This window comes from the organism of the source record quoted next, unplaced genomic scaffold (genome assembly GCF_019419815.1).
Source record: "Pyrus x bretschneideri cultivar Hongxiangsu unplaced genomic scaffold, Pyrus_bretschneideri_v1 Contig29, whole genome shotgun sequence".
Lineage (NCBI taxonomy): Eukaryota > Viridiplantae > Streptophyta > Magnoliopsida > Rosales > Rosaceae > Pyrus > Pyrus x bretschneideri.
Genome location: NW_025999601.1, coordinates 305,569 through 324,884, shown reverse-complemented (window position 1 = coordinate 324,884; position 19,316 = coordinate 305,569). Strand labels below are relative to the sequence as shown.

Below are 19,316 nucleotides of genomic sequence, written 5' to 3'. Positions count from 1 at the left end.
TGTGCATAAAGACATTTTGTTATGTCAAGAACAGTTTATAAAATTATGAATAAAATTAAAATGTGTCTGAAACTAACAATAAATTACAAAAGTTGATTACAAAAAGCTAATCAGGTGTCATCTTGCGTCAAACTTTGTTAAGTGTGAGAACTACTAAGATCACCAAAATCTAGTGGATGAGTTCAATATTCATGAAAATTCATGTGTGAAATGATGGGAAATTTGGAAATATATCCATTTTGATAACCAACTAATGAATTACAGCCTATACTCTCCAATTGTTATAAAATTAACCAAAATTGGAGTTAAAAAGACTTAATAGCCCTCATGTTATTAAAATTAACCAAAATTGGAAATATAGCCATTTTAACCAAAATTGGAGTTAAAATTAACCAAAACTAACAAAAGACGAAGGCACAGCATCCAATTCTACATCTTTCTCTAATTTTCGGATTTGAGAACTTGGGCTTATTCTCGGAAAAGTTGTGAATTTTCTGGAAAAATAGTTGGGAATTTTTTGGAAAAAATTGGTAGGAAATACAAGTGTTAGGAAGTGAGAAAGCGTCGTGTTGGATTGGATTTGGGAGATTTTTCAGCAAGAAGGAATGATTCTTTCTTCAACCTGATGGAGCATAGAAGACGAACACCAGAGTAAGAGAGAAGAGAGAGTTTTAGATTAAGTGAATTAAGTCTTTTTAACTTCAATTTTGGTTAATTTTATAATAATTAAAAAAGTTTGGCTATATTTCATTATCTGTTTTTCAAAGTGGTTACATTTCTAAATTTCCTGAAATGATCTATTTACAAAACCAAGACATGCTATCTTGCTAATAAGACTTTTTAATCAAAATGGTCCTTAAGATTTGCATAACTACTCACCTTGGTTTCTGAGATTTGAAATAGATAAAATTGGTCCCTGAGTTTGTCCATAATCAATCATTTTGATCATCCGTGAAAAAAAAATCTGTATAAAATAAGAATAAAATGACAAAAATACCATCATTTTGACCTATTGTTTATCAAATTGAGGTTAATTTTGTTATTTTGATCCTTATGTAACATAAGTTTTTACTCAAGGACCAAAATGATTGCTGGTGGACAATCTCAGGGACCACTTCTATTGATTTCAAATCTCAGGGACCAAAATCAAGAATTATACAAATCTCGAAAACCATTTTGACTAAAAATCCTACTAATAATTTAAAAAAAAAAAAAAAAAAAAAAAAAAAAAAGGGTTAAGGGCTCCAACAGCTATAAATAGAAGCTTCTTTGGGTCTCTATTTTTTTATCAGCACGTTTGGTCTCTATTTGGACTCATATTAGTCAATTTCTACACGACATGATCATCTTGAATTGAGTCTTAGTCTCCTAAGTCAACCATGATATATTGATATCTAAGGAGGAAATTGATTAAGGATTTTCATATTGAAGACATACATTATTATTGCCATCGAGAGGATACACTTTGAAATTTATAATCACTGAAAAGAAATCAAGGCTCAATAGGCAATCAAGGGGGAAAATTTGAGAATGAATGCTCTCAACTAGTATACATTATTATTTTCTCCTTCTATATGTACTCGCTCTCAATTTGTGTGTAACTCGTTTTCCTCCAATGTGTAGAGGAAAGTATTTTCACGCACAGAATAATTTTTATTTTATCACAATTTGTTTTTTTTGCAATTTACTTTCTTGCAATTTATTCTCGCAATTTATTTTCTTGCAATAAAAGTATTGTAATTTAATTACTTATTAATTTGATCCATTCAACCGATTCGTATAGGTTGATGCGATTCGTCTTCCCATTCATCTCAACTCACACGTCAATCACTAAATCCATACCACTTTACTTTCATGAATATCAAAGTCCTTGACCTAAAATACGAAGAACCCTCGATCAAGACACATTTATTCCTCAGTCATCTCAAGCGCAACCAAAATCACCAACTTTTCTTTTACTCACTTGGCCTTGGGTTGCGAGTTAGCATGCCCACAACCCAAACTAGAAGGATCAAGAGATCCCGAAATCACCAACAATCTTTCTTTCACAGAGGAAACTTAGAAGTTGGGATAGTGATAGTAGACTTGCGATAATTGAGCAATAAATTTACATCATTTTAGTATAAATAATTAAAAAAAAATTAGAATATTTCAAAGTATTCGTCGTTATAAGATTGCATTTAAGATAAATTCAAATAAAAAATTTGGAATTTTTGGAATCTCCAATTTTCACCTAATCTCTTCGAAAATATTTTGATTCGTAATATTTTTCGATTCAGATTAAAATTTTGGGAAAACTAATGAATAAACCTCAAACTTTTTTTTTTTTTTTTGTATCCCAACCACTAAATGCACTTTTATTAATAATAAAGACAAAAAAACGAAAATGAGAAAAAAATGAGGTGGTGACATTTTCATAAATAAGATGAAATTTGATGGCACCGATTGTTTATACACGATTACGAAAATGCAACCGACTATTTTTTTTTAGCATAAACTGACTCTTTGTTTTTAACTTCAATTTATTTACGATGTTCCCACTAAACTTCAACTCATTTACAAAAACATAACCGCTCTTTTTTGTTTTGTTTTGTATTATTAAATTTCTATTTAAGTGTTTCGATTAATTTTTGTAATTTTAAGGACTTTTAATTAAAGCTTCACTCTTTTTTTAATCTTAAGAGCTTTTCTTTAAAGTTTTTAATTTTAATGAGGGAAAAATTTAGTGACAAGTATCCATCCGCCAACCAAAATGACAGAGAAATAAAACCAATAAACCATACGACGGCGAAAGATCGAAGCGGGTCACATATGATAAAAACCGGCCCGGCCTTAGGATTTCTCCAAATGTTGGGCCAGCCCCCAAAAAGCAAACAACAGGCAGAAGAGAAAAAAAAAAAAGAAAAAAGGATCATGACTCGGAACTCGCAACGTTCACACGACTCGCCGAGTCAACTCGGCCTTCTCTCTCTGTGTTCGACTGTTCTGTGCTGTTGCTTTCTTCTCTACCTCTGCGCTGCCACACGCATACGCCCTCTTTTTCCTCTTTCCCGCTTCGGTGCCCCTTTTCGTCATTTCGCCCCCCCTCCCATCTTCCTCCTCGCGAAATCAGACGGCGCGCCTCTCTCCACGTCACCATCGTCTTCTTCGTCCCCACGGCGACCTCTCCTACGCACACATCTAGATTATAATTTTCATGTAAAATACCATCGAAATTATTAACCTCTTCGTCTTTTAGCTCTCTCTCTATGGCCTTTTAGGGTTTCTCATCTTCCACCCAAACGCAATCTCTCTTCTCTCTCTCTCTCTCTCCTCTCTTTCTCTCGACGAACCTTCGAGTTCTCGCACCTCCGTGCTCTGCTGGTCAATTTCGCCATTGAAGCTCGCCGCAGGTATTCTTTCGTTCGATTCTCAGTCTCTTTAATTTTTAAATTTATTTTTTTTTTATTTAGGGTAAAATTTGGTGTCAGTTATGAATCTTGCTTCGAATTGTGCATTTTTTGTTTGTTTGGTAGTTGCAAATGTTGAGGATTATTTATTTATTTATTTTTATATTAGGGTTTTGATTCGGTGATGGTTTGAAATTTGGGGACTTGGAGGTGGCTTGGTGTGAAACTTGTGAGTCTGTTTGATTTTGGCGGGTTGGGTTTGGGTTGTGTTGGGATTCATGGCAATTGAGAAGAACAACTTCAAGGTTTCGAGGCTTGATTCGGAGTTTTCTCCCAGTAGTAGGAAGAGTATGTCTAGTGATGAGGATGAGCTACAACAGCGTAGCTCTGCTGCGGAATCGGATGACGATGATGAATTTAATGATGCGGACTCGGGAGCGGGGTCTGATGACTTTGATTTGTTGGAATTGGGAGAAACTGGTGTGGAGTTTTGCCAAGTTGGGAACCAGACTTGTAGCATTCCTTTTGAGCTGTATGATCTTCCAAGCCTTGAAGATATATTGTCAGTGGATGTGTGGAATGAGTGCTTGAGTGAGGAGGAGCAGTTTGGCCTCACTAAGTATCTGCCTGATATGGACCAGGAGACCTTTATGATTACCTTGAAAGAGCTTTTTACGGGTTGCAACTTTCATTTTGGGAGCCCTGTTAAGCAGTTGTTCGATATGTTGAAGGGAGGTTTGTGTGAACCAAGAGTTGCTCTTTACCGGGAGGGTTTGAATTTCTTTCAGAAGCGGCAGCACTACAATCTTTTGAGGAAGCATCAGAACAGTATGGTTAGTAATCTCTGTCAAATAAGGGATGCTTGGCTTAATTGCAAGGGATATAGTATTGAGGAGAGGCTCCGGGTGCTGAATATTATGAGAATCCAAAAGAGTTTGATGGGTGAGAAGATAGAGGATATGGAGGCTGACTCATCAGAAAGAGAGTCGGGTGAAGGTTTACGGAGCAACAAAATCAAGGACAGGAAAACTGCACAGAAAATGGCTCGTTATTCTCTATATGGGGTGGATACAAGTGTGGAACTTGCATCAAAAGGGAGGTCGTCAGCTATGGAATTGGCAAAATATGGGAAGCAGAATCCGAAAGGTATACTGAAGTTGGCTGGGTCCAAGACTCCTTCAGCAAAAGAGCTAGCAAACCATTCAGGACCATACAGTTCAGCCGTAGCTCTTCCTCGGCAGCATAAAGCAGTAGGGGATGATGCTGGAGCAGCACTCAGAATAAGGGATCAATTTATAAGTGGTGATGATGTTGAAGACGCAACATATGGATTTGACATTCAGCGAGATAGAAATGTGTCTCGTGGTAGCAGTATGGATAGGTCTGGTGTTTTCAAAGTGGTAAAGAATCATGACCTTTCAAGAGGTGATGAATTAAACACTGACAGTTTGATGCGTCTGCCTCTCTCCTCAAAGGCTGATGTTTATGCCTATGGTAGGAACCGCAGTGCAAACCTTTTGTCAGAGGCAAATGTTTTAACAGCAAAGTCTCCTAACTTGAGAGCTCCCTATGAATTTGGTAAAAAGGCCAAGTATCCAGAAAATATTCATCAATTCACAGTTGGGGAGCAGATGAAGTCCTTGAAAGCCAGATTTCCACAGCCACCGCTCAGAGGAGATCGAGCTGACTTATCAGAACGTGCAGAACCATTCTGGCATAAAAGGACTGAAGGGGATACTTTTTCTATGGATTCTCCCCTAAGAGCGGATGATTGGAATGCTAGGAGCAAGAAATGGAAGTTAGGGAGGGAGTCTCCTGATCTTAATCACAAATCATATAGAGCTTCGCCACCACAGATGAATGCTAGGTTTATATCTTCTGAATTTAGAGCAAAACCATTGCAAGAGAAGATGAGAGATAAGAGAATACAAAATGGAGTATCAGAAATGGCAGCATTGAAAGGTAATAGAATGTTTGTAAAAAATGAAGATACAGAATCAGACTCATCGGAGCAATTTGACGACGATGAGGATAGCAACCCGTTGTTGAGGAGGAAGCTGGCTTATCCCAGTGGTGCTATGGAAACTTCTCCATCTTCTTTGTTGAATCCCACTCTAGAAGCAAAAAGGGCCAAATATGCGAAGAAAGAGGTGAAGGAGAGTTTCCAGGCTCTTGATGGGATCGATTACTCCAGTAAGATGGGTGGTTTTGCTGAACATGGACATATGCGTAATCGAGAGAACTATTCTTCCAAAGCAAAACAAAAGGGTAAGATGCGAGACAATAGTCCCTTGCATAACTCTTCGACTAGAGCTTTCGAAGAGCGTTATATCCCGGGCTTGAGTAAATTTAATGATGAAGGTGATGATTATGATGAACAGAAACAAATCTACAAATTGGGCAAGAATGCCCAATTTCAAGGGGAAGCTGGTGAAAGTTTGCACACACCCTCATGGAAGGTCTACACTGGAAAGCAGAAAAGACAAGTTGGCCATGATCATTCTGTGCCAGAGTCTCGCTATTCTGTTGACGAGGAGGATGATTCGCTTGGAATGCGGTTCCTAGGGAATGGTGGTGGACGGGGTAATATCAGGAAGAAAGATCAGAACATTGAAGAATATGTGAGTGATCGCCATGAAAGAATTGAGGTCCCATTATTGGGGTGCAACATGATGGCAAAGAAGCGGCAAGGGAAGGAGGATGTGTCGGATACTGGTAGAGGTGATGAAGATGGCGACCTCCAGTCTAACCAGAAACGGCTCATTGTTGATTCCAGTTCCTTGAAAAAAAAGGCAAAGAGGAAGCTAGAGAATGAGACTGTTAGTTCAGATGTAGAAATTTCTGAGCAACCAATTACAGAAATGGGAGCAACAGATATGGAGCCGGAAACCAGGCCCCAGAAAAAGCCATTTACTCCAATTACACCTACAGTTCATACTGGTTTCTCATTCTCGATTATACATCTTCTTTCAGCTGTTCGCTTGGCAATGATCACTCCAGTCCCAGAAGGTACTGTTGGGGAATCTGCGGATGAGCCAAACAAAACTCACGAGGGTGCTGTCAATGGGGTTCTTTCTTGTGAAAAGGCAGCTGTCAGTAACTCAGAGCTTGCTGGAGAAATGAATATGCCTTCTCTAACGGTTCAGGAGATTGTGAACCGTGTTAGCTTGAATCCAGGAGATCCTTGTATTCTTGAGACACAAGAGCCACTTCAGGATCTTGTGAGAGGAGTTCTAAGGATCTTTTCATCAAAAACAGCACCTTTAGGAGCAAAGGGTTGGAAGACACTGGTTGCCTTTGAAAAAGCTACAAAAAGCTGGTCGTGGACTGGTCCAGTTTCTCAGAGTTCATCAGATCACGACGCCAACGAGGAGGTGATATTTCCTGAAGCATGGGGTCTTCCGCACAAAATGCTTGTCAAGCTGGTGGATTCGTTTGCAAATTGGCTCAAATGTGGGCAAGATACCATTCAACAAATTGGAATTCTTCCGGCACCGCCCTTGGAGTTGATGCAGCTCAACCTGGATGAGAAAGAAAGGTTCAGGGATTTAAGAGCTCAAAAGAGTCTTAACACTATTAGCCCAAGTTCCGAAATAGTGAGGGCTTATTTCCGTAAGGAGGAGGTTCTCAGGTATTCAATTCCAGACAGGGCCTTCTCTTACACAGCAGCAGATGGTAAAAAATCCATTGTTGCCCCATTGAGAAGGTGCGGTGGTAAGCCAACATCAAAAGCCCGAGATCACTTTATGTTGAAACGTGATCGACCACCGCATGTTACAATTCTTTGTCTTGTGAGAGATGCAGCTGCAAGGTTGCCTGGAAGTATTGGCACCAGAGCAGATGTTTGCACTTTGATAAGAGATTCTCAATACATTGTTGAAGATGTGTCTGATGCACAAGTTAATCAAGTTGTTAGTGGAGCCTTGGATCGGTTGCATTATGAGCGTGATCCATGTGTGCAATTTGATGGGGAAAGGAAATTATGGGTCTATTTACATAGAGAAAGAGAAGAAGAAGATTTTGAGGATGATGGTACTTCATCTACAAAGAAATGGAAGAGGCAGAAAAAGGATGCTGGCGATCTACCTGACCAAGGAGCAGTGACTGTAGCTTATCATGGGACTGAGGAACAAACTGGGTATGAGATGTGCTCCGATCTCAATGTTGAGCCATCATGTTTGGATGATATGCAACAAGATGTGGAGGATAATACTGATACCAATAACGGGTCTGAACAAGATGAAATGCGCCAAGGCAATCCAATGCTTTGGGAGGGTCATGGCTTGAATCCAATGTGTGAAAACAAATTGCTGTGTCAGGAAAATTCCACAAATGAAGATTTTGATGATGAAACGTTTGGGAGAGAAAGGACAGTTGGGCTCTTGAGTGCAAGCTTATTGTGAGGTTATATTGAGGTAGTTTTCGGTGGCATTTTGCATTATCCCAAATGATATTCTCTTCTTTGTGTTAGTGTTGGCAAGTTACTCTTTTGAATTGAAATTGTATTCATGCTATTAATATGATTCATGAAAGCTGTAGTTCATAGAACCAATGTTAGGTATCCGTTACACGAAGAAATGTCAGATATAGTATAGTTGTGACAAGGAGAAGTAACTAGTTACGTTTAATCAACTGTACTTTGCCATCCATCATGTGGGGTTCTGACGAAGAACATTGATATGTTTTGCAGGCATAGCACTCCACCTTCCCATCAGATCGCATTTTTGTTCCCGGTCAAGGAGCGTGTCATACATTGAAGGTGCAGTATTTTTGCATATAGTATTGATTCTATCACGAAAATGTAGGTTAGAAATTTAGTCTTGTTCGAGGCTCATGAGTTGGTACGGGTGGGTGGATATATAAATATATCTATATCTATATAATTCTGCCTTTCCATAAATAAATTTTTTGTCTTTATATATTTAGATCTTGAAGAAGAAGAAGAAGCAAAAAAATGTAGTTGATAGTTGATGGTGGTGTACATTAAGTGAGCAAAAATGGCCAATTCCATGTTTGGTTTTTTTTTACATCTGGTTTAGAGTTAATTGCAAGGATCTTGATGAGTTGTTTTCTTTGACAAAAAGAAAAGAAACATTTACACCACGAAAAACAATATTTAAGATGGTGTAGTTCTAATTGATGGTTTAATAACATAACATTCGAGAAATGACTAAATAGAATGTGGTCTTAGTATCTGCGATCTATATAGGTTTTCGGCATGTGTCTCTGTAATGTCACATCATAAGTAAAACATTACTACAATATTTGTTGAGTGAGAGCACGTAACAATCTCATTTTTTACAAGAAATTGTTAAGTCACAGTTTTTAATCAATTTTGCCAAATGCAACAATAACCTTCCTAAAACCTCTTTTAATCAAAATTGATTTTTCTTCCCCGCTTAATACTATGATCAGATGATATTTCGTCTTCTAGCTGAGAGGTCTTAGTTGAAATATCAGGAATAATGAATTCGATACCAATTTATTTCCTTACTCGTAGTGTATAAAATATATTGTTCAAATAAAAAAAAATATAGATTTTTGTTCATCGCGTATTGACCGAAAATCACTTTTGGTTAAAGTGGATTTCAATTTGCGCTTGATTTTGTTAGCAATTTATGGATCATTTTGAATAATTTCTCTAAAATTGAATCCCAGAGTAATTTGTTTGAAGTTAGAAAATATATTATTTTCAATACTAGACGAGTTCAATGAGAAGAAACTTTAGCACGTGGTTGTGGTATACTAACCTTAATTGGAGGAATTATTTTTATTATCTTAGTTGGATTATCAAGTCACATATCATTTGTCTCCAATGATTTGATTATAAATGAATTTGGATACGGAATTAGGTTGATCCAATCCGTTTACAAGTTGGATATGGGTGGGATCAGTTCTGTAACCCAATCGATCTCCCAAAACATAATACCACCGAACTAATTTTCATATTTGGTTCGGTTGAACAGTTGTTTCTTAGTTCAAATAGCAAACGGTTCAATGGTTTGATGGTCGGTTTTATGAAATTATTGAAAATTTGGTTTGATTACGTTCGGAGTTGTTCTGGTTTGGTTGGTTTCTTGGTTCACACATCTTTTTTTACCTTCCACACATCTTTGTTAATTTTTTACCATTAGTCTTCTTTAATCAAATCCAACGACCGAAAATTGAGAGAGGTGTGTAAGAAATACAAACGGGTGTGGATAGGACCACCCTTAAATTAAGGTAATGAAAATGTAGAGATAATTTCTTTTGATTTATTAATTGTGTAGTAATACTATCTAATACAACTATATCGGAAAGCTAAGTTATACCATGGGTCAACCATAACGGATTCAAAATTCTTACCTCGTGGTCCTAGTGTTAAACAAAAACATCTCTCTCAATAGGACGAGGGGACGAACACATTGCGGTGGATAACTTGCCGACAGTCGTTTTGGAAGCCAATAGAATCCTCAATACTCCTCCGTTAATAGCTATGTTAAGATTTGATGATATGAGGAAAAGTTTGTCCTATATTGGTGAGGGACATGCCTTGCTATGGGTTTTTATGGTCTTGGGTTACTATTCATATTGCCAATTGGTTTTATGGTAGAATCTCAATTTTATTATGGTATCATAGCAGATTGTCTCTCATGTGAAAGCCTAGGGGTCACACGTGCTCACGCGTCACTCAGTTATTGTCCACATCGATGAGGGACATGCCTTGCGGGTTTATATGGTCTTGAGTTACTCTTTATATTGCCAATTGGTTTTATGGTGGAATGTCAATTTCATCAATCTATTTATGTTTGACATGAATTATGGTTTGCAAAGAAGCAGCTTCCTAAACACTCAAAAAACAATCAACTCCTCATCAAAAATCCAATTGCAGTTTGTTACAGAAGAGGGAAATTCAACGAACTCGAATTTTGAAGTTCCCCAAGAACCCTACATACTAAATCGAATTCTCCATCCACAAGAAACAATCAACGAATAAGAGTTGCATAGTGCAGTGACTAAATAGTACATATATATATGCCATATACGTTATGTACACACGTTTTTCTGACCGCTAAATGCTCGGTCCCCCTCTCTTTAGTTAATAGCAGTGAGAGGAACTCTGGAGTCTCTAATGGATTGAGCAGCCTCGTACGCCCCTGTGACGTGTTTTAGGTCTCCATTTGCTTGCTGTTTCGCCGATCTTTCATCCCAGAATAACCTCAACAATTCCTCAAAAGCTGGAGTCCTGAGTTCTTCAATGGATGCAACGCTTGGAAGATTGAATGACCTCTTTCTTGGCGTGGAACATGATGGTTCGTCCACCTGCTTGTTGCAGAGGTTGAAAATATCGTTAAACACAGCGTTATTAAAAATGTAACTCTACTTAGAATTAGTTTTTCGGAAAATTTCATCCATAAGAGATTTTCAGAACAGTTACTGCACTCTTAACAATCTTACCACGTATTCATCCAGAAGAAATTTTCCTGCATTTTCGGTGATTTCAACAATATTGTGGTAGTGACCTCCCTTTAGTTCTCTCAGATCCCCGCAACATGGAACAATCATTGAATTTAGATTTCCACATGCCTCGTGGTCAAGTTGTAATGAATCTGCAAATATTTGTTTCAGTAACTGTAGTCCAACATGTAACTACGAAGACAAATGTAAACTTAAAATGTGAAATTGGATACTGACGATCTATGGAGGAAAGGAGACTCTTGTCTGCGATGTCTACATCTTCTAGTGCAGCTGACACAGACGAGGAGAACCTATCGCGTAAGGTTTGATTGACTTCCGTTCCCCTCCTAGTTGAAGAGAAAATAAATGAATAAACTTTCAATTGAGACCCACAGTATTTCTCTTATATAAGGAATGCGCTTGAAGTATTAAAAGCATACCTAACAATGGAGTCCACAGAAGCAACATTTCGCTTTTCTAGATTGAGCAAGGACTCCTGAGCTTTCTTCCACTGTTCTGCACCCACTGATGCCTGCTTCAAACTGCACATTTTCGTACGGTGTAAGTAATGGGCTAGAAAAATTCAAGTAGCAGAATCATGCCCAAATCGGTATAAATTCTTATATCCAGAGACTCCAGAATATATGTACCAATTCTGCAGAACCTCCTCCATGTCTTTCTTTCCACATTCCACAGCCGTTGTGTCTTCAAGGTAATGGGATTCTGTTTTTTCCATGTGAAATGTCCATTTGGTTTTGATAGACGAAGTTGAATCTTGCATGGTTGACATTTCTTTCTGTATTTTGTTGGTTCTGCTTGTTGCACTCTCTCGAAGATCATTTACAGCAGTTTGTACCTAAAAATACATAAAGATTGTTATCAAGAAAAACCTAAATAAAAAGTCGTTGCTGAATTCTACCATAAAACCTCAAGAAAAAGGCATAAGGAAATGGTAGCAGCCTATGAACAACCATACCAGTTTTTTCTTCCTGGCATTTGAACTTGCCAGCAGCTCTGCCACTTTCTCTAGTAATTGCCTTTCTTCATTAGCAGCACACTCCTACATAGAGATAAAAAATACAAGCATTTAATTTGACAAATGAGGTTGTTCTACGGCTCATTCAGTTTAATAAGTGCATTGCAACCACCTCAAACTTCTCTTCAAGTTCAGACAATTTCTTGTCGTTGACAGTTTGTGCTTCTTCCACAATTTGGGTCAGATTGGATGCATGCAAGTCTAGAGTTTTGAAAAAGTCCACAGTAACTTTAGAAACTGAACGTGCAGTTTCGACTGCTCTGGCATGAGCCTATACAAATCACAGAATTTTTAAGCCAAAACTGATGATTGAATTTTACTGTAAAGGAAATAAATCATCCATGAAACCAACAATATCTTACGTACCTCACGCTGTTGTTGTGCAAATGCATTTAGCTTTTCCTCTTGGTTGTGAAGATTACCTTGAAGATCATTGAGCAATGCATCAGCTTCTGAAGCAATTCCTTTGAAGAGCTGAATCATTTGAAGAAAGTCAAATACAGAAAAACAAAGAAATCTGAAGACAAAATATATAGTGAACTAATGCTTACATCTTCCAGAGCAGAAGAATGGTTAGAAACTTCAGAGTTTAGATGAGAAAACGTTGATTGCGAATTTCCTTCAAGATCCCCAGCTATACCATCTAGAGCTTTAATACCAGAACCATACATGTTTTTAAGCTTTCCTAATCTTCCTCGTAGTTCTTCAGTAGCCTTCAAAATTAAGCCAAATAATGAAGTTGTATATATAGATTAGACTGACAACTCGATCTCAGGAATGCATGCAAGGACAAACATCTTCTTCTCTAGACCTTACCTCCGCCTTTGTTGATACAAAGGACTGCATGTCCTCTTCCATGTCTTTTAATTGCTGCTCCTGCTGTGTCACTGCAACTGCCACAGTCTTATGCAAGACTTCAAGCTGCTGGGTTAATTGGGACTGAAATTTCTGGACTAGTATCCGGTTTCCATCTTCAATTTTGTCCTTACGCTCTACAAAACCAGCCATGGTCAGTAAATAAATAACCCGAAGTTTTGAGGGAGATCAAAGAACAACATACAAAATAATAATACAAACCAATTTTGGCAAATAAACTGGACACATCTGATGCAGCATTCTCTAGCTCTGCTCGCAGCTCAAATGCACGCCCTACGAGTGATTTCTCTGAAAGTTAACAATGGAATAATAGTGAGAAAAAGGCATTTAAATGTACCGTCCAACATAAAATTTAATATATGCATAAAATTGAACATGAACTAGTGTAGAATAAGCCCGAATGTCGACTGTATAACTTTAACATAAGATGAAAAGGAGAGAATCCATCTATGGTCTGAAAACGCAGATGGTGACACGACGATTTGTTTTAGCAGACAACTTTGCTCACCCGATTTGAGGAGATTCACTATCAGAAATTCCTTCTCTTTGATGGTCGCATTTGCTTGTCGATGCTTGTCCTCAAGATCATACAGCGCATGTCCGGTTTCCTCAAGCTTTGTCTGAAGTATAAAGTGTTTAATTATCTCAGAACGGGAGCAGAAAGAACAAAAGGAGACTCTGTAGGTTGATATTACGAATGTGTTACCTCAGTTTTTTCAAGTTTATCACTCAATTCTACAGCCAAAAGTTGCTGAGAACTGTAAAGTTCCTGAAGCTCCAGCAATTGCTGCTCTTAGGCCAATGTAACGTTTATATTAGTTCCCACCCTGTAGTCAATATTATTCAAAAAGAAAGGAATGAAATCTTGATGGAGATACCTTGTCTTTGGAATCAGAATCAAGTTCCATCCGCTCTATCTTTTCAGCCATTGCCTACAGTAAATAAATAGTCAATGAAGTTAGTAACCAGTCAACTGTGAACGTAGGAAAAGCAGTCCATTATTCAGTTAAACGACAAGAATAAGACCTTCTTCTCTGCTTCTTCACTAAGATAACGATCTCGTGGTATATAGATTCCATTCTTCTCTCTGGCAGCATATACCTCTGAATGAACAAAAGAAACATGTCATACAATTTAGCTTGTAGCAAAGTAACTATAAAGAATCATTAAATAACCTGTCAAACAAAAAAAAAAATCACTGGGGAGAGAGAGAGAGAGAGAGCACATCAACGTTGGAATCAGTTAACAACCTTGCTTAAGCCGATCAATCTCAGAATACAAATCCTTGATCAAAGCAGACTTCATCATTTTTTGATTGACCTGAAACAATAAGAAACAACAAGCCATAACAAGAATCAGAATGAAAGACTGTTCAACTATATAATTTGTGAGAACCGGGATGGAGCAAACTTCTGACCTCTGGTTTGTTCTTTATATTTTTGGCACGGTGTGCATAGTCTAAGGTGCTGAGTGTTTCTTCCAAACAATGGATGGAGGGTGACACGGTAGCAATTATGCATGTCTTTGTTTTCCCTCCTAAGGAGTCTCTCAGTAATCTTGTTAGTTTACTATCCCTGATATTCCAAACAATTCAATTGTAATTAAATTTACTTTCTGGGGTTTGTAAATATAGTCAAGAACAGCATGGGATTTTAAGTAGTAATACCTATATGGAACATGACCAGAGTGCTCAACTAAAGCATTAATGACGCGACCAAGAGTAAGTAAGCTCTTATTTATCTCCCCAGCTTCTCTTGCTCTTCCCTGCAAGTGAAAGTTCCTTTTCAATCACATACACATGGTGAAAAAAGCTCAAAACACAAACTTTCATGGATATATGGCAATAAGATCTTGTTAGTAAAATAACATTCGAAAGAAGTCACCATATGCATCTGCTATAAGTTATTATATTGACAAGACAACTAAATTTGTTCCTTACCTCTCTCGCACCAGAGCGAGAAATGTTCTCAGAACCAGCGAGGTCGACAAGATTCAGCTTCCCACACTTGATCATTTCTTCACCCTCCGGAGTGCATTCCTTAATGTGGATTGTGATGGAAAATATTGAGTGTGAACGGCTGCTTTGCTTGTTGAGAAGAGTCTCAGCTGTTCGCCTTTTTGCAGATCCCTTCTCCAAGATTTTGTAAATTTCATTTGCTGTGCACACTATCTCTTCTTCCAAGCCTCTTACAAAAACACCACCCTTTCCATCTTCCATGAGAGCTATGGGTTTCTTTGATTTGTCATCTACAAATTTTGTGTTCTCATCAGGGGCCAAAAGATCACTTATCTCCTCATTGTACAGCTCTAAAAATGTGACTTTCATGCTATATTCAGCAACCTGAGCTTCCAATATGTCAAAAATTTGTTTAACGGCTCTTGGGATAACACCCGCATCACTAGGAAACTCCCCATTCTACAAAAATCACAAAATTCAGTCAGAAATCTATTTAGGAAACAGAATATTATAATGTAACATACAGAGTGGCGTCTATTCTAAAGTCACAAACAAACCTTCTTTCTTGCTCCTCCCTCCATTGTGTATGTTTTCCCCGTCCCTGTCTGACCATAGGCAAAGATTGTGCAGTTATATCCCTCAAGCACTTCATTTACGATAGGAGAGACAGCCTGGTCATACAGTTCCTTCTGTTGGGATGCTGGACCGAAGACCTAAACAACATTATCCAACTTTCTGATCACTTCCCAGTACAAAGAAAGAATATTACAAGTAGCATAACAGCAAGGAACTTATTTCAACTACACTTCACTGAATGCAGTACAAATCCTTATTAATTTCAGAACTTTGTTAACAAAAATTGATCAAAACCCACTAATTCCGTTCATCTTATAAGACCCTAGTGAAACTTTTAAAGTAGAACTAGATTAAACACAAAAATTTAAGTTCCAATATTCCAAGCCACGAACCTTGTCAAACGCAAAGGTTCTATCAATCTGCTTGTTAGCTATATTCTGAATTGCAGCAACTTCCCTTCTACCCTCATTGCAAGAAATCACGACCGGCGTATGCACCCTCACTTCGTCTTCACTCAATGGCCTGCAAACCAAATCAGTCGAGTAAGTAACTCACTCAGACAACATCTCACTGAACTCTACTCGGAATCCGACTGACCTGCAACGCACAAGGACCTGCACATTGACACCCTTTTCCTTCTCATGCCTGTTTGTCGAATTCGAATCCCCAGATCGCAGATCTCGCACCGACTTGTCGCTCGACTTTGGCGTCTGTGACGGTGATAGTGATACCAATCCTCCTCTTCTCTGTTGGGACTGCGAGGAATCCATAGCTTTGTTGCTCTCTTAATCTGAAAAACCTTCGCTCATCAGTACCGGTGTACACACACTCATACAATCATTCAAGATTAGTGCATAATTTGAACTTCCAATCTTTGAGTCAACGATCGATCGCACAACCAAATTCAAGCAATGCAATTCCGAATTCATCCAGATATGCAGATTTGAATCGGAAAAGGATCGAAAACGAACGATCGAAATCGAAATGTGCGCGATTCAAACCGAAGAAATCAAAAAGCAAAAGCAAAAAAGCAGAATTAATAAAGAAGAAGAAGCAACTTACAGTGAAACCGAACCGCCGGCCGGCCTGCAAGCACAGGGAGATCCTTAAACCAATGGCGATGGCGGTATCTAGAGAGAGAAAGTCGTAGTCGTAGAGTTTAGAGAGAGAGAGAGTGAGTCTGTATCTTTGTGTGAATCGTAATTTATGGAGACACAGAGAGAGAGAGAGAGAGAGAGAGAGAGAGAGGGGGAGGGAGGTGTGAGAAACAAGCGAGAGAGAGAGAGAGAGAGAGAGAGAGAGAGAGAGTAGGGACTGTTTTGAGAGCTCAAAACTAAAATAAAATAATAATATCTTAATTAAAATTTTAAATTAGACTACTTTTCAAGAGACGTTACGGGGGGCGTTTGGAATATGTGAGGACGGCATTGACGCGTCCCCTTAACGCCGTCAACTAAAATAAAATCGTTTGTGAGATAGTAATTTCCCGACCGTTATGAATCGACAAAGAGGGCTCACCTCACCTCACCTCACTGATCTTTTCAAAATTTTCGAAACGGAAACCAGGTTTGAACTGTTGCCCCTATCGTTACCACATATTACTGATAGGCCCTTCCTTGTTTTTACTAACCTGCTTTAATTAGTGTCGGTTTTGGAAATTAGGGTTTAATTAGTGTGTTCGCATTTAAACTAAGAGTGGGTTTTCTTGTCAATGATGAGAAATATTTTAACCAGGAACACTATATAGTAGATCGCGTGTAATAATATAATTAGTTAAAAACTTAAAAAAAAAATTTCAACCAATTGTATTATAACATTTTGTATACCAAATCGTGGTCGTAGCATATTGGAAAATTTCTCGTTAATGACTAAAGTTAGCCTCCACTCAATTAAATCTGATGGGCCCACTCAAGTATTTATCACTGGATAATACTTGGGTTCTTGTTTTTTGGGCTTTAAAAAGCAAGGAACAATTTTTAATTAGGTTAAATCAGAAAATGAGTACCTATTTATTATGCAATTAGGTTTATGTTGTAATAGACATCATTTGTAAACATAGTGAATTTTTGTTAAACATCAATGGATACGATATATTTTTTGTTTTTAATTAGAGGTCAATGAAGAAAATTTTTAATAGGGTGTACTAACCTTAGAGCAGTTCCACTGGAGGTGGAATAGCCCAGCACCCAGTCAAAAAACCAAGCTAGCACCCTGTCAATTCACTCCAGTCCGTGTGTTTGCTTGGCACCTAGCCCAAGCTAGTCTCCAGACCAGCCCATTTTTGACTAACCTTGGGACCGAGCCATTTGTGTTGTTGCACCTGGAACGTGGGCGTGAGTAACAGACAACAAAATCAGAGGCGGGGCCAAGCGGTGCATGCGCACTAGTATCTCCCTCGGGTGGGCGACGTGGGCCAATTTCTGCCGTTGGATTTCCATGGCTAGTTATTCTAGACTGTTGGATTTCCAACAGTAAAAAAAATTTGAATTTCACTTTTAAACTGGACCGTCCGATCACAGATCAACAGTCCACGTTCCCCCCCCTCAAAAAAAAATTTTAAGTCAGAAATTATAAATAAAATAATTAATTTTTATTATTTTATAATAAAAAATAATAATATATTTAAGAAAATTGACCAGCCTATTTTTTGTTTTAGGGGTAGAGATATTTTGGCCTATTACTATTCATTGAGATATATTACTGTTCACTTGAGTAGATAAATGCAATGGGTGCTGTCGCAAATTCTTTAGGGATGGAATTGCTCTTAGAAATATTTTCTTTTTCTTTATCCAACGATATATCTACACAAAGGGGTGGGAGAATAAATTAGTATCAAACTCACCACCCATAAGATTCAAATCTAAGATATCTCATATACCAGTAAAGAGGAATATCACTGAACCGTAGTACTAAGTAACCATTTTAATAACCTATGTTAGAAAACGAAATTTCAATCAATTTATTGACCTAAGTCAAATTTCTTGGAAAAATGGATATAGCTTTGACACATGGCAAGTTATCAAAGGGAGGGAGATGAACCTGAAACTTCAAACTATTTGCAGCTATTGAAAAGTTTATACGTTGAGAAAAAAAAAAAAAAAAAAAAAAAAAAAAAAAAAACCATCGTCAAGAAAAGGAGAGGGTACAAATTCATCGAGATAATTTAGAGTATACTCTTAAATTTATTATCTTAGCATGATAAGTAGAGGGTATGAAAATAAGAAATAATCTCATAACAAGTAAAAAATCGTGTCGTATAACTAAGCTAATTCGATGAGGCACATCCGTAAACTTGAATATTAAGATATGTGAGAAAGGAAGGAACCAAATTAATGTGATGTTTGACATAAGTGTCTAACAAAGTCCTAGTTTTGTCAATTTTTACCAACCATTTGATTTGGTAATTTATGATTTTGATGGAGTTGTTCACTTAAAGTAAGGAAGTACAACGAGTCACTAGCTCAGTGATTAGTGAAGCAGAATATTTAGTTGTAAAACTGTGAAGAGAATTGGGACAGGAAGGGAAAAACAAAATTTGGAAGATGATGAAAAGGTGGACAAAGTGGGTATGTGTGCGGTGGCAAAGTTGCCCCACGTGAAAAAGAGTGATGTGAGGAGGCACATGGTGTTGGTGCCTAATACATTCCTTGCGACTTAAAACAAATAAAAAGTGGAAAAATATGCAAAACGCTTCTTTTATTTTTTTTAAGCATTCTTCGGTAGTTTGAATAAATTTGATACTTAAGTCATCTCTAATGAAAAAAGCTAAAGATTTAAAAGCTAAAAAATGGCGTGATTTGTTCAAAAACTCATCTCTAACCCATGACTAGGCTATAATTTATGGAGTCTACTATGCCATTATTTAGCCTAAGGAACATTAGGTTGGTCAAAGGTAGCCTCCTCTTGGCCTTTTTTTTTTTTTTGGAGCCCAACTCCTCTTTGTAATAATTTGTTCAAATTTAACGGCTAAATTTGAAAACATCCAACAGTAATTTGATTAAATTAACTAATAAATTTAAAGTATAAACTTAAAACTAACAAATTA

At 37.6% G+C, this 19,316-nt stretch overlaps 2 protein-coding genes across 2 annotated transcripts; one reads left to right on the top strand and one right to left on the bottom strand.

The window, feature by feature from the left end:
• Positions 1-2,862: 2,862 nt before the first annotated feature.
• Positions 2,863-8,416, top strand: LOC103945664. Its single transcript, XM_009356258.3, has 3 exons — positions 2,863-3,392; positions 3,559-7,804; positions 8,080-8,416. Exon 2 carries the CDS (start codon positions 3,668-3,670, stop codon positions 7,790-7,792), a length of 4,125 nt encoding a protein of 1,374 aa, XP_009354533.1. The 5' UTR covers positions 2,863-3,392; positions 3,559-3,667; the 3' UTR covers positions 7,793-7,804; positions 8,080-8,416.
• Positions 8,417-10,213: 1,797 nt separating this feature from the next.
• LOC103945665 (kinesin-like protein KIN-5D) lies at positions 10,214-16,532 on the bottom strand. Its single transcript, XM_009356260.3, has 23 exons — positions 16,334-16,532; positions 15,869-16,061; positions 15,664-15,793; positions 15,253-15,408; positions 14,678-15,154; positions 14,405-14,502; positions 14,156-14,312; positions 13,989-14,058; positions 13,765-13,841; positions 13,617-13,670; positions 13,445-13,525; positions 13,247-13,358; positions 12,940-13,026; positions 12,679-12,854; positions 12,414-12,575; positions 12,229-12,336; positions 11,975-12,133; positions 11,803-11,886; positions 11,477-11,682; positions 11,267-11,368; positions 11,064-11,173; positions 10,827-10,978; positions 10,214-10,691 (listed from the first exon to the last, which is right to left on the bottom strand). The coding sequence occupies exons 2-23, from the start codon at positions 16,039-16,041 to the stop codon at positions 10,464-10,466; spliced, it is 3,159 nt and encodes a 1,052-aa protein (XP_009354535.1). The 5' UTR covers positions 16,042-16,061; positions 16,334-16,532; the 3' UTR covers positions 10,214-10,463.
• Positions 16,533-19,316: the final 2,784 nt, after the last annotated feature.

What these genes read in the sequence shown, in the direction of transcription:
- LOC103945664 (XM_009356258.3), top strand. Translation starts at nt 3,668, where the DNA reads ATGGCAATTGAGAAGAACAACTTCAAGGTTTCGAGGCTTGATTCGGAG.
- LOC103945665 (XM_009356260.3), bottom strand. Translation starts at nt 16,041, where the DNA reads ATGGATTCCTCGCAGTCCCAACAGAGAAGAGGAGGATTGGTATCACTA. An exon ending in ATATAAAGAACAAACCAGAG is followed by an intron (nt 14,059 to 14,155) that starts GTCAGAAGTTTG and finishes TTATTGTTTCAG; the next exon opens with GTCAATCAAAAAATGATGAA. An exon ending in ATTCTGATTCCAAAGACAAG is followed by an intron (nt 13,526 to 13,616) that starts GTATCTCCATCA and finishes GCCTAAGAGCAG; the next exon opens with CAATTGCTGGAGCTTCAGGA.